The 21875-nt window shown below is 36.7% G+C and overlaps 1 protein-coding gene across 13 annotated transcripts in view; it reads left to right on the forward strand.

Moving 5' to 3' along the window:
* Nucleotides 1-21875, forward strand: part of GRIP1 (glutamate receptor interacting protein 1) — a 621870-nt gene that overhangs the window by 243287 nt on the left and 356708 nt on the right. For 8 of the 13 annotated variants that reach the window (XM_074325443.1, XM_074325442.1, XM_074325444.1 and 5 more), the window contains exon 1: nucleotides 10183-10383. The exons of 4 other annotated variants lie outside the window; for them this stretch is intronic. In XM_074325443.1, the coding sequence (XP_074181544.1) occupies nucleotides 10251-10383 (133 nt within the window). In that variant the 5' untranslated portion in view covers nucleotides 10183-10250. Of the gene's footprint in view, nucleotides 1-9819; nucleotides 10384-21875 lie in introns of those variants that run through there. One more of the 13 variants, XM_074325441.1, reaches the window with a different exon arrangement.

Below are 21875 nucleotides of genomic sequence, written 5' to 3' on the forward strand. Positions count from 1 at the left end.
CTCCCTCTCTTCCTTCCTCTCTCTCTCCTCCCCTTCCTCCCTCTATCTTTATCTCTCTCTCTTTCACTTGTCCTTCTAGGCTACTAGAGAGCAAGAACAATCTATTTTTAAATGGCACACATTTATTTGTTTATTTATGTTTCTTTGGTTGGTTGATTTATTTACCAAAGCACTGTGTTTCAAAAAGCTTGGGTTTTTTATTAATCGATTCATTTGGCTACAGAACATTTTCTTAGTATTTGAAATAGTTTCCTATAGACTCAATTTCGAGTAGTGATGACTAATCTAATTTAAATTTCTCTTCTTTTTTCGCTCTAAGTGCTTTGCCATATGGTTCATCTTGCCTTCTTGACCTTTTTCTCGTAAAGCCTTTTCTTAGACCCCAATTCTAGCTGTCATTTACAGGTACACTTGTCTGGTTTGCTATCGATATACTTAAGAGCTGTTGATTTTTTAGGAACTGTTTATCCAATTTGGTTAAACTTTGTTCATACCTCTCTTTTTAACTTTTATTATTGAACCATTGACTGGTTCATTTATTTATTTGTACATATATTCGCTCAATTGTATCCTATATACAAATTGCACAATCAATATTTATTTAGCAGTAGGTGTGTAACAGGAGAGAATTCTAAGCCATCTTTCTACTTGATATTAGCTTTAGTTACAAGCTTAGTGAAGAGTTTAAACCCATTAGCTTAAAAAGGCTTTTGGAATGTCTATAATTTTAAAGATTCATTTATTGACTCTATCAGATGTATTTAGTAATAATGAATGTCAACCATAATTTTATATAAATATATGTATATATATATCCACAAGAAGTGGAGTAAAGCATAAAAAATACAGACAGTGGAAATGTAATGGCTGCATGCGATGTCAGAGGGGTAGGAGATTGGGGAGGGGGGTTATCACTGTGTGAGGGGTATAAATGATAAATGTCTAACTATTACAGTGTTTTGTACACATGAAACTAATAACAAAAATTTTGAAAGAGAAAAAATAAATATATGTATTTAGCACCTGTGACATGCTCGATACTTAATCCAGACCAGCTCTGACCAAATTTTAGGACTAGCCCTATTTCATATGCTGGCTGGGTGATTTTGATTTTTACTAGACTTTTTAGAAAGCAAACTTTAAATGACCTTGTATAATTTAAATTGTATGTTTCCACAAATCACGAACAATATGTGCTTATCTCACACTAAATCTGATTCATTCCTTCAAGAAATGCTTCCTGTTTGTCTGTCTTGCCTGGCGCTGCTCACAACCCGAAGATAGATAGAGCAGTGTACATGCAAGTAAAGGTCCTTATTCTCAGGGAGGTCATATCCCAGAAGAGAAGAAACGGATAACATACAAATAAGCACATTGTCAAAGTAATTTCTGACAGTGCGAAGTGACAGGGTGATATGATGGAAAGAGTGTCTGTAGGGGCTATTTTATAGTGGGGGGGTCTGGCTTGGCCTCACCAGGAGACAACGTAATACAAAAAGATCCAGCTGTGCAAACATTTGAGGACAGTACATTTAATGCAGAATAAACAGGAAGGGCAACGACTCTGGGCTGGGCATTTGGCCGGGAATGGGAAGAAAGTCATCGTGAAGAGTAATATGAGAAGAAGCCAAAGAGGCAGGCAGGGACCAGCTCAGCTTGGGCTGTAAACACCTGGATAAGGGTTGTGGAGTTTTATTTTATGTGTATTAGCAGCACGTAGAACTCACTGCAGAGTTTTAATCAGGGAAGTGACATTATCTGATGTGTGTTTAATATGATCGTTCTGGTTGTTGTATGGAAAGTAAAGCAATAGTAGCAATATGGTGCCTAGTTAGAACAAATGCTGGCTGGGGTTGGGGTGGCAGTGGAGCATAGAAAAGTGGGTAGATTTGGGGTTTATTTTGAAGGTCTAGCTGATAGGTTGGATGTGGCTCTTCTGAAGGAGAGGAATCCAGGATGACACTGGTGGAAGGGTCATACTGTTTGCTAATATGGGCGCTGTGATGGGACGTGCAGGTTTGAGAGCTGTGCCTAGAATTTCTGACCTTGTTATCTTGGAGATGCCTGTAATGCGTCTCAGTAAGAAGTTAGGTTACATGAATCTGGAGTCCATTGGAGGCATAGTACGTGGGTGAGAATGGCATTCGCCTTTCATTTAATGACACAGTACCCATTATAAATCGCACTAAGATACTTTTCTATGTTTATTTAGTTTTGCATCATCCTCCATCAATGAGATACGTGAAAGGCATAATGTAGAACAAACCTGTTTAGTGTACCATAGACCCGTTTAGTAAAATCAGTGCAGAAAAAAACAAAAAAAAAAGGGAAGTACTGCATATTATGTATACTTATAAAGCTAATTCAGTTATTTTGAAAGACATAGCAACAAACTGAACACTTCATATTATTCTTGAAAAAAATAATCCAATAGTTTGCATTCTCTTTTCAGGTGTATTTAACCTTTGTACAAAAACAGAATATAGAGGTTAAAGTTGACTAACCGAAGGTACTCTTCAAATTCCAGCCTTTCCTGGTAACATTTTACATTTTATTCTCACCATAAGGCTAAATTTCCTGACAGAAACAATTTCCTGACTGAATCAATGAAACTTAAATAGGTAGAACAGAATTTCTTTCCTTGGATTGGCTTTTGGGCTAATAGGATTGTTTTCCCCATAATCCAGAATTCCAGAAACATCCAATTCTAGAACCATCTACCAGGGGTTAAAAATAAATAACACAGAGAAGGCACAAATGGGTTTTTTAATGTCTGAAAAAAATTAAAGAGTGTGTGTGTGTTTTCTTAAGAGAGAAGGGCAAGCCTAATTTATATTTTCTAACAAGCAGCCATTACTGACCCTCAAACTGAAGAGAATCTTTCCCATCCTGATCTTCATTTCTGGAGGGCCCAGATCAGATTCTCCTCACGGGTGCATTGTGTGTCAAAATGCGCATCCTTAGAAGAATGGGAACAATGATCAGTGGCAGTTGTGTTCTGGGACTATTTTCTAGACATTTCCTCGGCTGTCACTGGTCTGTTTCTTAGGTTCCCCAATGTGTATTTGAGCCTCCTTAGTGCCTAGGGGTGGATGCTCAAGTGGTTGCAATTTGTGCTGAAAGAAGCCTCAGAACTTACATAACACTTCATTCTTTTATCTATTCAGTCATCTTTAAACATGTATTGAACATCGACTTTGTGCCCAGTACTGTGCCAGAGACCAAAAGATCTAAAAGTCAATGATATGGCTCTTGTCCTGTGTATCTCCCAGCCTAGTAAGAAGGACATAAAAAGGTGCACATTTGTGACACTGCATGAACCGTGCTAGGCAAGTGTGCAGTGGTACCTTAGTCAGCATATAGTCATACATCTGCCTTATGAGCCCTGCCCTCAAATCCGGTGGTTTACAATAGCCATTTCTATTCTTCCGCTCACTGGTCTGCAGGGAGTTTGCAATTGGGCTAATCAAGGCTGGGCTCCCCCTGGCAGCTCCACTTCAGGCTGTAAGACATATAGGGTTGGTTGCAGGCTGTCTGGTTTAGGTCTGCTCCATGTACCTCACTCAGGTCCATCTCCACTTAAAAGGGTAGCAGCTTACTGGCTGTATTCTCTTGGAGCCTCACAAGAGTGCGTGACAGCCAGCCTACAATGGTGCCTTCCACACCTCCCCTCACCCCCGTACTTCTCCATGATCTGTTAGCCCAGTGGCACAGGACACAGCTATATTTTCACTATAAAAAAATCTCTCCCACTCTTAGTGAGCAATCACGGGCAAATCTTGTCTCTTCAATCGTCACTCAATCAATTATTCATTCATCCATTTATTCACTCTTCATTCCATCTTTCTGCTCTTCAGACTTTGAGCCTATAGTAACTTGTTCTCCTAGCTAAGGATACTAAAGTGAAAGGGAACCATCCCTACATTTAGGCAGTGGTCTCCAACTTTTTCCACTGAGAGAATTTGAAAAACAAATGCATTCCCCTCACAGATTTTTAACTTCACATCTAAAGTTTTTCATCATACATTTCATCATTTATATATTTGCAAAATAGATCATTTCTAGCGTGTTGTAAATTTTAAATAAACCCATTAGATCACTCACTCGAATGTATGCAATGACATCTAACATATAACAAATAACAATTTGTCATAATTATTTTTAAAATGCTGGTAAAGTAGAATAACTCGTTAAAGATAGCATAGCGTGACATTTAAGAGCATAAACTCTAAACTTCCTGGTTTATTATTAGGAGGTGGCTGTGCCTGCTTACCCACAGATATGTATGCCAGAGAAGAGTTTTAAAAAGTTTACTTTTACATGGAAAGTATTTTACTTCAGGCTCTGATGAGCCCTGTTTGGGGGGGTCTGGGGTGCTAGGAGTACTGAAAAGAGGAAGAAACTCTTACAAACTGAAAATTTGTCCTACATCTGTGCAACTTTCAAAAATCTATATGAATAAATTATTTCTGTAAATGAAAACTTTTTTATAATTATTTGATCCCAGAAGATAATGCTGTTATATACAGAGGCCTAAGGTGATTTTTTAGAATAGATTTTATTTTTTTTAGAGCAGTTTTATGTTCACTACGAAACTAAGCAGAAGGTACAGAGATTTCCCATATACCGCCCCCCACTCCCCGTCACACATGCATGGCCTCCTTCATTATCAACATCCATCCACAAGAGTGGTATATTTGTTACGATCCATGAACCTATATTGACAGTTATCACCCGGCGTCCATAGTTAACATTAGAATTTTTTCTTGGCGTTTTATGAATGTGGACAAGTGTATAATGACGTGTATCCACTATTACAGTATTATAAGAGTAGTCTCACTACCTTAAAAACCCTATGTGCTCTGCCTATTTCATCCCTCCTTCCCCCCAACTCCTAGCACCGCTGGTCTTTTTACTATCTCCATAGTTTTGCCTTTCCCAGAATGTCATATAGTTGGAATCATACAGTATGTAGCCTTTTTCAATTGGCTCCTTTCACTTGGTAATATGCATTTAAGTTTCCTCTATGTCTTTTCAGGGCTTGATAGCTCAATTCTCTGTAATGCTAAATAAGATTCCGTTATCTGATGTATCACAGTTTATTTACCCATTCACCTACTGAAGGACATCTTGGTTGCTTCCAAGTTTTGGCAATTATGAGTAAAGCTGTTATAAACATCCGAGTGCAGATTTTTGTGTGGACATAAGTTTTCAAAATCTTTTGGTAAATACCAAGGAGCTTAGTTAATGAATTGTATGGTAACAGTATGTTTAGTTTTGTAAGAAACCAACTGTCATCCAAAGTTGCTGTACTATTTTGCATCCCATCAGCAATGAAGGAAAATCCCTGTCGCTCCCCATCCTTGCCAGCATCTGATGTGGTCAGCGTTGAAGATTTTGGCCATTCTAATAGGTGTGTAGTGTATATCATTGTTGTTTTCATTCGCATTTCCCTGATGACATATGATGTGGAGCATCTTTTCACATGCTTATTTGCCATTTGTCTATCTTTTTTGGTGAAGTGTCTGTTAAAGTGTCTTCAGCCCATTTTTTTAATCAGGTGGGTTTGTTTTCTTATCGTTGAGTTTTAAGCATTCTTTTAGTATTTCTATATTTTGTTCTTTGTATATTTTAGACAACAGGCATTTATCAGATGTGACTTTTGCAAATATTTTCTCCTCGTCTGTGACTTCTTTTCATACTTTTGACTTGAGATATTTTTCACAGTTTTAATATAAATGAAGATACTAATTTTTACTGCATTGTCCGCCTGTGACTCTACCTTTTTATTTTGTCTATATTGTACGGAAAGGCTCCTGATCATCTCTGAAATTTGAAATTGCTTCTTAGAAGTAGGTGCAAGGATCTAACTATATCATCTGGTATGGTTGTATGCACAGATTTACCAATTTAATACATATTATTAAAATGCACTTAAATGTGTATTTTATTAAGGAATTTTGTGTTTAACTTATATATACATGAGTCACATGATCTATGAATTTCAGTTAGTAAAGGGAGATATTACAAATCATTCGCCACAGTAAAGTGGTGTTGGGTCTGACAGGGTTAAGAATGCTCTAATTGTCAGTCAGGGTCCAGAGTGTTTTCCCTTCATACTCTGCAACCCTCAGTATGTCAGTGTCGCTGCTCTTGGTATCACAGGCAAACACTGTGGGATCTAAATAAGGTCAGATTGATTCAGTATCTCAAAGATTTTTCTAATAAACTGTGTTCCCCACTGCTACTTAGAAACTACTGTAACTGTTAATCTAAATATACACATACGAGTCCTACTTACTCAGTGATCTAGGGAAGGTTGTAAATTGGAGATTTAATCTCAGTAGTTGGTCTATTTCTCTTTTCCAAAAGGGGATGGAGAATCGAATTCAGAAGAGTATGGAATCCATGTAAATGCTGTTCAGGAAATTGCTTACTTCCTAGAAAAAAAAAGAATTCGCTTTTCTTTTCATTTTTTTAGTATTTGCTATTCTTTATTGAAACACATTTTGTTGAATAATTCAACTTGCTTTATTTTGTCATATGAACAATTTTTTCTAAGAAATTTAATTTTATAGTTTAGTGAACATTTAGCACAACTAAAACCAATTTGTCATAATAATCTGTTTTCTTTACATGAAAATATAGGGGAACTGAAATTTCTCTTAAAGAAATTAGTGTTTTGGAACTGGCTCATCAGGACAGTACCTCAACCATGGTTTACAAACATAAATGCCTTCAGGGGGCAGGTGGTAATTGAATGAGAGAATGGGACCCAGGGGAGGGGACTGTGGCTAAGTGGAAAGTGCATGTTTATTTATGGGTGGCAGCCACCACTCATCTCTGATCAGTAGTTGCCATATTGGAATTGGGCCCAGAGTTGCCAGATCTTTTGATTTTTTTAAAGAAAAAATCAAATGTCTGATCTGTGAAATTCCTGACTTTTAATATTGGCGCAGCTTAAAAGAAAGACACAAATAAACAAAACAACACTTATGTGAGCCAAACCAAACACAATTATGGGAGATACTTGTTCTGTGAACTGCCACTTGCAACCTCTCAACTGGCCCATCTGTTCAGACTGAAGAGTACACTAACTGGTGAATGAGCACCACTTACCACTGTTTGTGCTGTGGGGAAACAGGGCGGTTCTCTACAGAAATGGTTGTAAACCTAACTGAATGGACTTGAACTTCACTCTCCTCATTTGTCAAGTATTATTGGGATATTAGCTAACTGTTGTATAACCACAAGGTATTTTAGATTTTAGATTGGTCCTCCATTGCTAATCATTGAGGATTTAGGATAGAAGATAGGAAAAAGTCAGAGGTGTGAACTCAGGAAATTAGATTAAAGGATCCAGCCTCCGGGAGAGAAGCAAGTGTCTTGCCTCCTCTTTTGGATTGTGACCCATACACACATGCTTCCTCTCCCTCGCATGGCACACGGCCACATTCTTTTATTCTTTGTGACCCAAGTAGACTTCCTCTAAACATCAAATTCCTTATTCCTTCTTCCCAACCATCTGTGATTGTTTTAACATGACTGTTACCTCCTCTACTGTACCTCTCCAAGTATATGGCTGAACTTTAAACTCTTCCCTAGCACTACCAAATGTCCTCTTATATAAACATGTTGTTATTATAATCAGATAGTGAAATGTTAACCTCCCAAATAAAATTCTTCAAAACTAGGAAAATAATAGAAAGGTGCTTTAAGCATAATCTCTGTTTACTTTTGAAAACAGTTTTGTATGTGGACAGTTTTACTTTGCATTAGTTCTTATTCAAAATAGTTGCTTATCACTAGCTGAGAAATTCTCAGGGTCTTTGAATACTGAAATTACAAATCAGTAAACTAAGCTTTGGTGGAATGTTTTAAGTTGGTCTATACACAAATGATCTTCTCCCTAATGAAGCATCATCTGTTCTAGCATGTCATTCCACTTAGATCAAATCCGGAGCTTAAAACTATAAAATTTAAATAATGTAGACTCCACAAATTTAGAAGCAGTAATAATTCAGAGGTAGTTGAGTGAAATTTGTTGCCTGCATAATCTCTGAGGACATGTGTACTTAACATATGACTCACATAAACCAGGATATATGCTTAGCCCAGTTAAAAATTATTATTTTTAAACTCCATTTCAATTGCAAACTCACATAGACAACAATGAATCACTGAATGCAAATAATTCTTAGGCAAGATAATCTCTGAATTTATATGAATAAATACCTGTAGTAGGGCATACTTGGCAATGTTACCTTTGTGATCTTGGACAAACCACTAAAACATCTTTAAACCTTCTTTTCTCATCTATAGAGGTAGCACCTCATTGTAAAGTTTGTTAGGAGAATTAAATGAAGAGGCTATGTATTAATTATTTTTTTTAGTGACCTATTCAAGTACTAGATTCCAGTTCTTCAACTAGAACTTCCAGATGTTCTAGTTTATTTTGGTTGAAGGAGTCAGAATAATAAAGAAAAGATTTGGAACCTAAGGACAAGGGAATTTTTGTTTAAAGATGTTTTTAAGACATTTTATAGTATCTTTTTGTCAATATCATTAAGTTTGTGTTTCTCTTCACAAACTCACTGGTAAGGCATAAAAAGGGGGGGGGGACTATAGAAATAGGGCGAATTCACTGAATCTAACTTTACACATTTCAGAGCTGAAATGTTCTTGGTTGATAAATATTTATCTCTTAAGTAAATGTCTCCCTACTCCATCATTAGTAATTAATACCTGCAAATAGAGAAATGCCTAAATCTACAAGAGAGACAAATTGCCTGTGAATCTAACAGACAGTGCTAAGTGCAATTGCTTCTTTTTGGGATGGTCCTATAAACTTGACATTACATAGATATTGAACGACTCATACAGTAAGTAGCTTTTAAAATAAAGTACATTTCTGGGACCATAGAGTTGCAGAATATTATTAATTTAGTAGGTAATATGCTGACATATTTGATTAATTATAGTGTAAACAAATTCAATTTTTCCTGATGTTAAAAAAAATGTATTTATTTAAAGACCTGAAGAAAGAAGCTGGAGAGGAAAAGATTATCCATTATTAACGCTGACCTGTCTAGATTTTGGAGTACCTCTTTGGTCTAGTCTGAAGTGTTTCTGATTGTAGTACTTAAAAAAAAAAAAAAAAAAAAAGAGTTCTGATTTTAGAGACAAAGGATGAACAGGGTGTGAGGATTTTTAGAAACGTCTCTCCCTCTCTCCATCTTCACCAAGAACTAAGTTTTATTTGCTATTTAGCCTGTTTGTTTTCATATTTTTAAAAAAATGTAACAACTCAGCTAGATTTTTGAGTTCGCTGTAAGCAGAATTGGATTATTTGTATTTCTTTTCCCAAACACCACGCAGTTTCCTTTATTTGCTGATTATGGTATGCTTTACTAAGCCTATGGGGAAGCCACTCTGTGAAGTGCATTTTAATATTTAGATCAAAAAGTGATTGGAATACATTAATGCCCAGTGGGTAAATGTGTCATTTGAAAGCAGCTGCTGAGCCTTCTCCCTGCTGCTCCAATTAACACATAGCGCACACTTTTGTCAGTAAGAGGCAGTGCATATGGATGAAACCACTTTGCTGCTCATTAGTATGATACGCCACAGAGCACAAAGGGTTAATCAGTCCGCCCCGTTGCAAAACAACAGCTTTTCAAGAAGTTCCCCCAAGCACTGCACTTTGCTACAACGGGTGCTTGAGGAGGGGGTGGGATTGGCAGGTAAGAAAAAGTCCGCTCAGTCTCCAGCTTTGGTTCAGTCCATTTACTAGCATATTTCCCCGCCCCTCTCTTCTACACCCGCGCCCCTGATGATGGAGATGTTGGATAGTGAAATTCTAGTGCTGGGACTTCTCCCCCCTCAGCTGAATCTCTTGTTGAACTTTGTTCTGTTTTGTTGTGAAGCTGTTTGAAGCCCAAAGCTTCGCTGTTTATTTTTTCTCTTAGTCTTCCTTTTCATTTCTCTCTCTCTCTCTCTCTCTCTCTCTCTCTCTTCTTTTTTAAATTGCACATTTGGACAGTGTACACTGAACAAAGTAAGAAATCTGGTCAAGACAAACCCATATCGCTCTTATTTTTACCCCCTCCCATGGCTAAAATCTCAGCGCTGATGGTAGCACAAGCAGATGGAAGGGTAGCGCTTCCCAACCCCAGGTTCAGTGTTGGCCATTCATGCTCCACCAGTTCCCCCAGCAGCTGAGCTGAGCCAGGCTGCACCGGGAGGGAGAGATGGACCGCTTCCTGGGTTTCGTCAAGCAAATAAGAAGATCTAGGAGAAGAAAGGGGAAAAAGTACCGACCAGAAGAGGATTACCACGAGGGCTATGAGGATGTCTATTACTACGCTTCAGAGCATTTTCGAAGTAAGCGCTTCCCTCCACCCTCCCGTTCCTTCTCTCTTGCTGGGGCTAACAATAAACCTTGTGTGGAGCTTTAATCTTAGATGCAAAAGGTTTCCAGATGGTGTTGTCGGTAAGCAGTCTGTAAGTACTGAATGCTGCATTTTGATGATGTCTTGCAAGCATAGCCATCAGATAGCATCTAGACAATATAACTAGGAGGTCTCTACACGTGATGAGTATTTCAGGTGCGATTAATGGATTATGTTATCATTTTTTAATGAGCCATTCACACATTTATCTTGCAAGCCAGTGTAGTATGTGGCTAAATGTAGTAGGTGGTTCTGTCCGAGTTGTGTTCAAGTAACTGCTTTTTTGTTCTTTCAGAAGAGGGAAGGCTAGCTTATTTGGAAGAAATACTTGTTTATGTTCAAGTTGATACTGCTCATTAATGCTCCTGATACAGATTTCCAGACAGTTATCTGTGATTAATCTTAGGTGTTGTTTGTACAAGGAAGTTCAAATGCGTTTCTCTGATGCATGTTCATAATTTTGTTATTAAATTAGGGAACTCTTATTCGCTGTCAGCTAGAGCAGTGATACCTGTCGAATAAAATAGTATATCCATATGAAGACATTTGTCAATTAGCTTCTAAATAGCAGAGAACTAGAATTTTCCTTGTTCTTGTCAGTCCTTTAAGTTTTGGTGAGGTTTAGACTTGTCATAGATTTTAAATGCCCAGAAATGCCTCAGGGTGCGGAGAGAAAGCAGTGACCTGCAGAGATCACTGAGTTTATGAGGTGCCCTAAAACGGGGGAACTGACAGTTATGTCTGATCTACATTTATAAAATTAAAAATTATTCTTAATCTTCTTCAATAGGGATCTTTATAAACTTGTATTTCAATTCTAATTCTCCATGGTGTTTTGATGTCTAATTATAATACATCCCATTTACAGCTTCTGAGTGGTGACTAATAAATAATTTAGAATTCATTTCTGTGGTATTGAAATACATGAGTATTAGGTCTAAATGCCAGAAATGCTGCTGTGATGGATGAAAATTGAGAGTTGAAAATCCTTGTGGTGGCAACAACACAACAATTCAAAATTATAATTCTTTGCTTCAATAATATGGCTATGTGGCTTTTACAGAGTAATCTGAGTTTTAGAGATGTTTCTTTTCTGCAATGAGTTTGACGCAAATAGTCTGCTCTAATGTAGTGACAGTCTGTGTTTCCTAAATTTAGTTTTCATAATATATTCAAGAATTTAAGATCTGTGTCACATCAAAAAATACTGTCAGCTTGCAAGCATAATTCTGAAAACCTGGAGATAAAAAAAAGAAACCTGGGAACTTTTAATTATGTTGATGTTTATTGTACAAATTTCTTACAACATATATATATATATATATATATATATATATATATAATGAATCAAATTCATATCTTCTTGCGTTTCCACTGTGATGTGTTTGTACAAATAGAATTTTTAAAAATCTCTCTCAAATGCTTGCACCCTACTAGTTTTGGTAAAAATTGAAAAACAACAGAGATACTTCATAAGGGTACAAAATGTGCCTAGAAGGAAAAATGTTTATGGAGCTATGTAAAGAAACATCCCCAAACTAGAGTTTGGAGAATGATACAGCTAAGGCACGAGTCTTTATACATCAAGGACAGTAACTTAAAGAGAGTCATGTCTTAATTTATCTGATTTGTCAAAGTCATGCTAAAGATAAAATGCTAACATCAAATGTTATTTCCTTTAGATGCAAAACTGACATGTTTTTCCCTGTGATTTATCAGAAAGCACCCATATGTAATATATAACTCTGTGGAGTTAGATACATGTTGAGTTGCCAACTTCAAACTGCTATATAGTAAACAGAGTATGTCACAATGGATGCAGGTACTTGGAATTTAGCATTTTATCAAGTGTTAAATAGCCAGGGCTTTTAAAGAAGACATGTAATATAATGACCTCTCAGTGCATCTTTTTGTTTCAGTTTCAGGGACTCGCTGAATTGGATAGGGGAGACATCCACTTATATTTTATGGCTGTAGAAAAGTATTAAAGGGTGAGACTGATCCTTAAAACCAATCCTCTCAAATGGGTACTATGGTTTAATTCAATTACATTTATGGCGGTGTATCTATTTAATTAGTCTTTGGCATAATTTGAACGTTTATGCTCTGTATTTCCCAGATGCCTTAGAAAAACTATTTACATTAAGGTTTAAAACTCGGTGGAATTTACTGATGACATTCACATCTTAGTTAATGGTGCTATTGATAACCAGAAGTGTCATTGCTCTTATTTTTCTCCCTACATTGTTTGTTTCTTGAAAGAAATTTAACTCTCTGTCTTGTCAGTTTATCCAGTGGTTCAGATTACCACAAGCACTTTATACATGTAACAATGAAAGACTGAGCTAGGAAGACCTCAGAAAATTCACCAATAAGTATGCCCTTCTTTTAGTACATTCTCAAGTGCTTACTGATATTTAATTTTATCTCTAAATAATGTCTCCTCTGTGGTGGGTTCTGATTTAGAAGTTCACCTTCATTTTCTTCATCGTAAATACAACATGCTTAATAATCTCAGGAAATGCCAAAGCCTGAATTAAAATGTCATTGGGTCTGAGCCTATGAAAGTGAAGTGCTTCTAAAAATGGATGATTTTTCAGTAACTCCATCAAAACCGAGTTTTAAACAGTGGTGATGATGGCAGACTGATTTTTAAATCTTCCCAGATTTTATATGGACTTGATGTATGTCACTGTGCGTGGGATGACTATTCTATTTGATTTTTCAAAAACCTGCTTACATCATTCATCTATCCTTTCATAGCTCTAGAGTTAGGGCTTAATTAAACTAGAGGACTGCTTTGGGCAAATTTCCAAACATTTCTGGGGTTTCACAGGAAATGAAATGAATTCGCAAGCTTTCAAACTTCTAGAACTATATCGTTTTAAACTTTGTTTTGTTTCTAAAACAATTAGATAAACATATTGGCTGAAGGATTTTAACTAGGATGTAAGCCAACATATTCACCTGGTTATCCAGAGGGAACTGTTTTTCTGTCAGGAATTGTCGGTAGGGAAATTTCTGTTCCTTTCTGATAATAATCTATCATTGAATATTAAGGAGTTTGGGAGGATGTTTATAAACCCATGAAATTCTGAACATGTTGGTAAATCCTAGACGTATCTTTTATGATGCTATCTGCCAAGAAGCACCATTTACTCTGAAATTCTCACATAGATGATTCAGTTGGTATTTTTCCTTAAGAAAATCTGGCACTGATTTACACAACGGATTCAAATGTAACAAAAAGCTCGAAAAGGATCCTGAAATTCAATTTTATTATGTTTGATGCTTTTACTTGTTTTTAACTAAATACTGTGTTATAGCCATGCCTTTTTAAAGATTCTGGCAGATCATATTTTGATTCATCTGTTACATAAAAAAAACAAAAACAAAAACAAAAAACCTCGCAACCCTGTTTTATGTATATTTTTATTTAGCCACACCTGATAATATTCAAGTTATAAAACAGATAATATACATTCTATAAGTGTTCTCTTAGCATTCTTTATATCTATGATGGAAATCCTGAGCTGCTATGGTCCATGCAGGGCTTTGAATTACTAAAAAAGGAGGAATATGTTTATCTCTTAGGAATAGGAATATGTGAGCTGCTTTCACGTAGGGTCCTGGCACCTTTTGCATATGTGGAATGGCATTGAATTAGGCATGGAGTTCCTCCATGCTAACCGCCCTTCTCAGTTTTCTTCCTGACTCACCTAGGTGAGAGGAAAGTTGTGGGGGAAAAGCTGCTAGGGCAGTCCTTAGTGACCCATTCTTTCACCTTTCCTACTGAAGTCCTTTCAGGGAAACTAGGGAAAGGGGGGAACGTGAATATATGGTTTAGACCTTTTGAGAAAAGGTCATTTGTATTTGCAAATTATTTTATTGTTCTGTTGCTTGCCTATTCTAATAGATAAGTGAGCAACAATTGTAATGTGTATGTTTAAAAACATCGTTAGCTAAGTTACTTTGTTAAACAATGCATGCATGTAAATCCCTAGTTAGCCAATTTAGGCTTTAAAGTGCCTGAGATGTTCAAATTGCATTTTAAGAGGGATGCTCACTTTCTTTTATTTCACTGAAAAATACCCTGCATTGTTCTTCTTGGAGAAGAAACAATTTGGTAGAAGGTGTGTGGAGTGTGAAAATTTTTAGGAATTTGGTGTGGGTAATTAGTTCAAGTAATTTCTTCTCACTAGTTCCTTTAACAACATTTTTTTTTTTTTTTTTTTTTTTTTGGTAAATTCATATAACCACATCCTCTCTACTTCCCAGAACTGACATCTAATTAGGATTTTTCTCTCTTGATAAGTGTGCCAAAAGGATACAGTGAGGACTTTTGCGTGTACTCTGGAGAGATGGTTATTCCCTGCTCCTATGTGTTCAAAAGCTTAACACACACAATCAAAGGGGCTATTTCCTTCCTGGAAGGAGGAGGAAGGAGAAGAGAGAAAGGGAAGGAGAGAGGGCAGGCTCATTTCAAAGGTTATCCTTACCCTCCAAGGTCTAATGGCATAAAAGCCATTTATTTCTATGTTTAAAACAGTGATCATCAAACTGACAGGTCTTGAATGTGAGATATTGGATGATTCAAACCTTACCTGTGCTTAGTTTGACTCCAGAAATCCCCCAAAGAATTAGAAGAAACACCAATTATGTAGAAACAGAGCAAACTTGCTTGTTTTATGACTACACTGCTTATTTTTTCTTCCTAAGAGTTGCTTTCCATCTCTAGTGTAGTCATTTTGACAATGGATTGGCTACCATGTTCCATTTGTCTGGGGTATTTTGTGTCATCAACTTTATTATCTCAAGCTGTATTTTTCCCACATTGAATAATTTAAAGAAATATTAAAGTTGAAAGTGACCTTAGAATCCACTTTATACAACCTGAATATATATATATATATTTTTTTTTTTTTTATTTTTTTTTTGGTTAGGTGAATAAGCTAGGATACAAACAAGTTAAACGACTTCTACAAGCCCCCACTAATCCTTGTGGAAGGTCCTGATGGGATCTGGTCCTCTGTCCCTTGTTCCACACTCACCTTTTAGTTCTTCAATGACTCTTCTCCTGGTATTTAAGGGCTGGGATCCATCTATGTATGAAATAGAACTGTTAATTTCCCCCCTAGGTGGCTTTGTTCTTTTGGGCAGTGGGTCATCTTAGCTTAAACTAAACTTTTGAACAAAACTAACTCCTGATATAGTATTACAAGTCAAATTAACATGGTGGCTTATTTATAGTTGATGTTAATGCCAGTTATTGTCAGGGATTCAAAAACCCAGCTAACAGTATTTCCTGTATCACCTCCCATTTGCTCTGTGGTTTGCAAATACAACCGCTTTTGGCAATGCGTACCCTTTCAGGGTACTTAGAATGGCATAATTCCATCAGAGAATGTTAGAATAAAGAGGAACCTTGGAGTTCAGTTAGGGAGGCCTGATGTTCAATATAGGAAGTCCTTTCTCAGCTTAAATGGACATCCAGCTTTTGTTTAAATCTTCCAGTGTGATCCCATCATTTGCAGACAAGGCAAGTCACTGAACAAACCTATGTCTCTTTTAAGCAAGTTCTAAATTATATGTACAATTGTTTTCATATGCCAATAAATAAAGTATATTCTCAACATTTTATCTAGACCCAAATAAACATAGACTTTATTAAATTTAATTTGCAATAAGTTGTTATGCCTCCTCTCTTTTCACATTATTCTTTTACTGACATAACATATGGTATGTGGAGGTGAGTAATTCCTTCAGTGATATTTTTGTTTTATCTATACAAATCCGGAAGAGCTCTATATTGGGCCCACGTCCATGTGATAATTTTTATTTTTTCTTTCTTTTTAAAAATGTATTTCTAAAAGATCACCAAACTGTCCATTTATTTAATGAAAAATACATTCTAGTGGTTTCTGTTTGCATGATGCAGTGGACATCTATATGTTTGCCCTGAAATTCTTTTTTTCCCTTGGGAAGAACAATCCTCATCTTTAAATACCCCTGTTTCCATTCCAATTCAGTCATTATTGATTGATCAAAACTGACATAATTATATTATACCTTTTGCCTTGGCTTTGGTGTTTGGTCCAGCAATGGATACATACACCAAGCTGGGTCGATCAAAGTGCTCCTGTGGGAGTTTGCAAATACAACTCAATGCCCTCTACCACATGGGGAAAAACAGTCTGGAAGGGGAGAGAAGCGAGTCAACGAGCAAAGGATAAAAGATAAACCCCTTACAGTTTTGTAGTCACTAGTTCCAATCCTTGCAGTGTCTCGAGCTGCCAAATTGAAGTTCACTAGAAAGGACCAGAACCTGGATTGAAGCTCAAATCAGCTAGTTTCTAGTTTGATAGTGTGGGCAATTTTTTTTTAATTTGGATAATATGATTATGTGGGTATTTTCATTTGATAGAAATAAGTGCCAGAGATGGAAACTAGACTTTTTCATTTAAATTTTCTACTCTCCAAAAATGTAATTTTCTTAATGAGACTAACGAACTGTGTGACTTCAGAGGACTCACTTGGCTCTCTATGCTTCTTTAGTTTCTTATTTATAAAATGAGGGCACGACCTCCCAGTGCAGAGTGCTGAAGACCCTGAGAGAGGAATCATTGACAGGTCTAATCAGTAGAGCTGAATCTCTCAGGGCCGCCCACAGCCAAAGCAGGCAGAGGAAGGAGCTGGTAGCCAGTAGGCACATTTGAGCAGAAGATTTCTCTTAGCAGCATAACTGCTGTGTATTTAACATCTTTTGCTCTCACTTTCCACTCAGAGTTAAATCTTGTTTTAGAGGGACCACACAACTTCCCCACCCACATTTCACCAGAGTTTTGCCACCAGTGTCTACAGCTGCATAAAAGAGGATTTGGATACATACAATTGTTTTTTTTTATCAGCATGTGCCCTGAAACTAAGTGCTTTGGAATACCAAGTATAGGACAGTGAGACCCTCAAAAGGATACGTATGTGTGTGTGTGTGTGCGCGCACACACGCACACACACACATACATACTCTGCACTTATCTACATATTCGTGAGATTAAAAACAGCACCTTTTCTTTTCTCTAAGGTGATATCTATTTCTACAGAGGCCGCTGTCTCATGGTGTTTAAGGACGTGGGACCTGGATGAGACTCCCTCAGTTGGAATCCTGGCTCTCTCCCTTAATAGATATGTGACCTTGGTAAATAAATCTGTCTGTGCCTCAGTTTCCTCATCTGTGAAATTGGGTCAATAACTGTCCACCTCATCCAGTTATTGTCAATTAAATAGCATAATATAACACTTATTGCTTGACACATGGTGAGCACTTAGTAAACGTTAATAGAAGAAAGCCTTATTCATAAAGGTATTAAGTAGAGCATATTGGATAGTTGTGACTGGCAGGCTAAGGAGCTTAAATTCATTGTATAATGAATTTAAGCACTGGGTCACTAGTGCAGGTGTTGTAGTGGAGGTATCGGAAAAGAACTGTATTTTATAAAGATTAGTGTGGTATTAGTGTATCAAAGGGATTAGAAGGAGAGACATAAATAAAAGAGCAGATATGGCAGTTGTGGGAAAATGCAGGTGTGAACAGAAGGAATATATTCAACATACTGAGTTTGAGTTGCCAAGAAGGTGGCCAAGGAGAATTGCTAGGAGGCAGCTTAAAATGTAGAAGCTGGAGTTATGGGGAAAGGATAGGGCTCATATATATTTGGAAGACATATATATGTATAGATTTGATGGATGAATCGGGGGACTAGATCAACTTGGTAAGGGAAATTTCTCACTCTGTCTTATACTGACTAATCTCGAGGCCAAACCAGGAAAACTGATGAAACATACAATTCTCATGATGTCAGAGAGGGTTTCAACAGATAGAGGAATCAATTCTGTGGATACCTTAATAAGGGAATTTGTAATGAGTTCACCCATTTGATTAATTTCTTATAATGATGATATAGCAGATTAAATGCAAGTTGATTGTGCAAAGGGAAGTGGAACTTAAAATAGGTGTTAGGATTTAAAAATTGGACTTTCATTAGCATTGTACTTTCAGTTGTGGTGGCCTAGAGATAAAGCTACTTCTAAAAGGTAGAGGGATAGGCAATCAGATGAATATGTGCAACTTTGTTTGTTTGTTTTGTTTTAATTTTTTAGCAGTTCTCAAGTGGGCAATCCGAGGTTTTTGTTTGTTTTGTGTTGTTGTTGTTTTTTCCTCCACTAAGGCATATCCTTAGCATTAGCTCAGTCAGGAAGTGTTTATTAAGTACCAACTCAGAAAAAAAAATCAAATGAAATGTGGAATACAGAACTATTCACCATAATGCCAGAGGGAAACACTCCCAGTGGTATTTTAGAATATATACTAACATTGATTTTATGCCTTTGTTATTTGATGTGTTAGAATTCTATTCTATCTCATTAACTGTTTCATGATTTTAGAACCAAAAAGCTTTTCTGAAACATTGAACCACAGAACTTAGTTCTTTGGATCTGTGCATTTAAACTAAATATCAGCAATTAGATCTATACATGTATTGAAATTGAGTTAAATTTCAGTTACTATACTAAACTTTCGAAGATCTCTGTTCTAGAAACTGAACCAACTTCAAAAAGTTATGAGATTATGGCTAAATAAATTCTTCATAATTAGTAATTATGTATTGAAATTCATTTTAATACAGTACTTGCGTTGATATCTTCTAAATGGGCTGTTTCCTTAAAGTCCATTTGTAAAATCAGTTGTTTGAAATTCCGAATGAATGAATGAATGAATGAATGGATTTCTTCTTAGGGAAATGTAGGTTCCAAGCCAGGCCTTGACCATAAAGACCTTTGCAATCTTTCACTAATAGGTAAAGTATGGCTGTGGACAAAGGAGGCATAGTTATTGGAGAAAACCTTTATTTTGCAGAGAAAAAAAATAGGGCTACGGTTGCCATTCATATACAGGAGCGTACTGGTCTGCCAAGTTAGGGGCTGCCTAAAGTGCAGTGGTGTTTTTGGGGAATGAGAAAAATACCACCTTTATATTAGTATGTCACAAACTTTACATTTGGGTTATAAACATCCACTGAGTTTAAATGGATGTGAGCTTGCCATGTAATCAGAGAATACTAAAATGTATGATTGCTTTATAGTTTCTTGTTTGTTTCCTGTGGGACAAAAATATATTACACTTCTCCCTCATCTTTGAAAATCATGTTATAGAGACTCTTAATGGCTTGTGCATTTTATAGGAAAGATTATATGTCAAAGACATTTTTTCCAGAGAGTGAGCAGAATTGTAGAGGGGCTCGGATTACAGTCCACTGCATTGCCATTCTCTGTGCTTTATGGAACATCGGACACTTTATATTTCTGTTGTTTATGACTAGTTTACTAGGGAACCAATAGATAACCAGGGAATTTTATACTGCTTGTTGGAATATTAAGTTATTTTCTAGATTAGTTACTGTTTGTTAAATATGGTTCTAAGGAGTAATCTTTTGTATGTAGAAATAAATCCAGGGTAAAATAAAAAAAAAAAGAAAAACAACAACTTTGTTTTCTGATGACTGTCCAAATTGCTTTCAGGAGATGCATCTAACCAACAAACTTTTAAAAATGATGCCCAATTTCAGTCTAGTGGCTTACATTTTGTGAAAACAGGTGCTTTTGAGTACTGCTGAGCTGGTCCTAGGTTTTCTCATTGCTCTTCTGCTGGCGGTGCTGTGTGATTCATGAATTTGCAGGTGCAGACAATAACATTTGATTTGTGAAGCCCCATTTTTGACATAAAACTAGGCACATGTCAAATGTGATGAGTAAAGAATGTGAAGCCAACAGTGGCATCTTGCTGAGTCTAAAAATTGGATGTAGGTTAACAAATAGCTTTACTCGAAGGTTTAGAAATGATTACAGTTGGGGTTAACACTTGTTTTTGTAAATTGTGATCATCATGTAAAAAAATTAATTTCTGCAAATGTTTGGAAGACATACGTATGAACTTACAGTGAGACAACACTTTGTTTGTTCAGTACATTTCAGCGTGCCTTGCGTCATGATCACTTTTAAGGGAGTAACTGTCAAAATTTAGGGTAAAACATACAGGTGGCTCAGCAGTTGGTTATAAATTTCCACTTAATGGGTACACAGTAGCCTTTCACTGTTGAAGTAGAGTTTGGGAATTCCCAGCCCCAGAAAACTGTGGTTTATGGCTAGTTTTACCAAGTTTTCACAATTTATAGGGACAAGCACCTCTTTCATTCTTAAAAATCCCAAAGCTTTTGTGTTTTTAGGAGCATTTGGAAGATGGTCAGGCATTCATGGAATCTTAGAGCTAAGAAAAACAATTAGGACCATCCAGTCTAGCTCTCTGATTTTACATATGATTTTTATCCTTAATAACATAGTAATTTGCTCAGTACTTGTTTCTAAGGCTTGAAGAGAGAAAATATCTCACTCAGGATTGCATAGTCAGTTAAGAATAGAACTTGCTATATTGCTAGTCTTATTTTCCCCAAAATCCTTTCCACTGCTTCAAAGACTGCTTACATGTGAAGTTTCCTCCCCCGTCCCAGGCCCAAGGATTATACCTGGGTTGTCTGTGTGCGTGAAGGATCCTTCACTTATTCCGTTATTTTGTGATTTCCTGTATGAATGTCTTTCCTGTAAGAATGCCACTTCCTCGCCTTTATGTTTCAGCACTTAGGACAGTGCCGGGCTGCCTGCCACACTGGACCATTGATTGATACATGTTTCTTGCTTGAAAATCTGTAGAGGCTGATCCCATGAGAAACCCACAGAAACTTATCTCATTACTCTTATAACTTATTTCATTACTTTATAGTCACCATTCACGTATCTGAAATGGTTAGGAAATTTAGAAAACAAACAATCCCCTTTAGCTGTAAGAATTTGTTTGCTATGTCCATAATTCTGATCCTGCCCCTCTCCTGCGACTCCAATGGCATAAGAGAATATAGCCTTTCAACAGATTTTTTCAGAGAATCTAAGTGCAAAGAAAACGCAAGGGGAAAGGAACTGTTTTTACTTTATAGACCTCTCTCTTATTTTTTTCAACACACACTTGTTACATAGTTCTTGATGCTTGGTCGTCTGAGATGAGTGCATACTGGGCCCTGTGCTAAACCTTTACATGGGTTATCTCACTTAATTCTCACAACTCTCTGAGACAGATAACATCATCTTTGTTTTCCATAAAACTGGGGACAAAAGAGCTTAATTAACTGTCATACAATTATCTGAGCTGTTAAAACTTATTAATGAATATTCATTAAGCACTTACTACGTGCTGTGCCAGCCAGGCCAAATGTGTCACATCTCCCAACTGCAATGCTGTATGTCTTCCTCCACTGTGTTGCTGTTCAAGGAGGCTGTCATGGTGGGAACCTCAAACATATGACAGGTTGATAAACCTCT

This window comes from Rhinolophus sinicus, linkage group LG02 (genome assembly GCF_036562045.2).
Source record: "Rhinolophus sinicus isolate RSC01 linkage group LG02, ASM3656204v1, whole genome shotgun sequence".
Classification (NCBI taxonomy): Eukaryota; Metazoa; Chordata; class Mammalia; order Chiroptera; family Rhinolophidae; genus Rhinolophus; species Rhinolophus sinicus.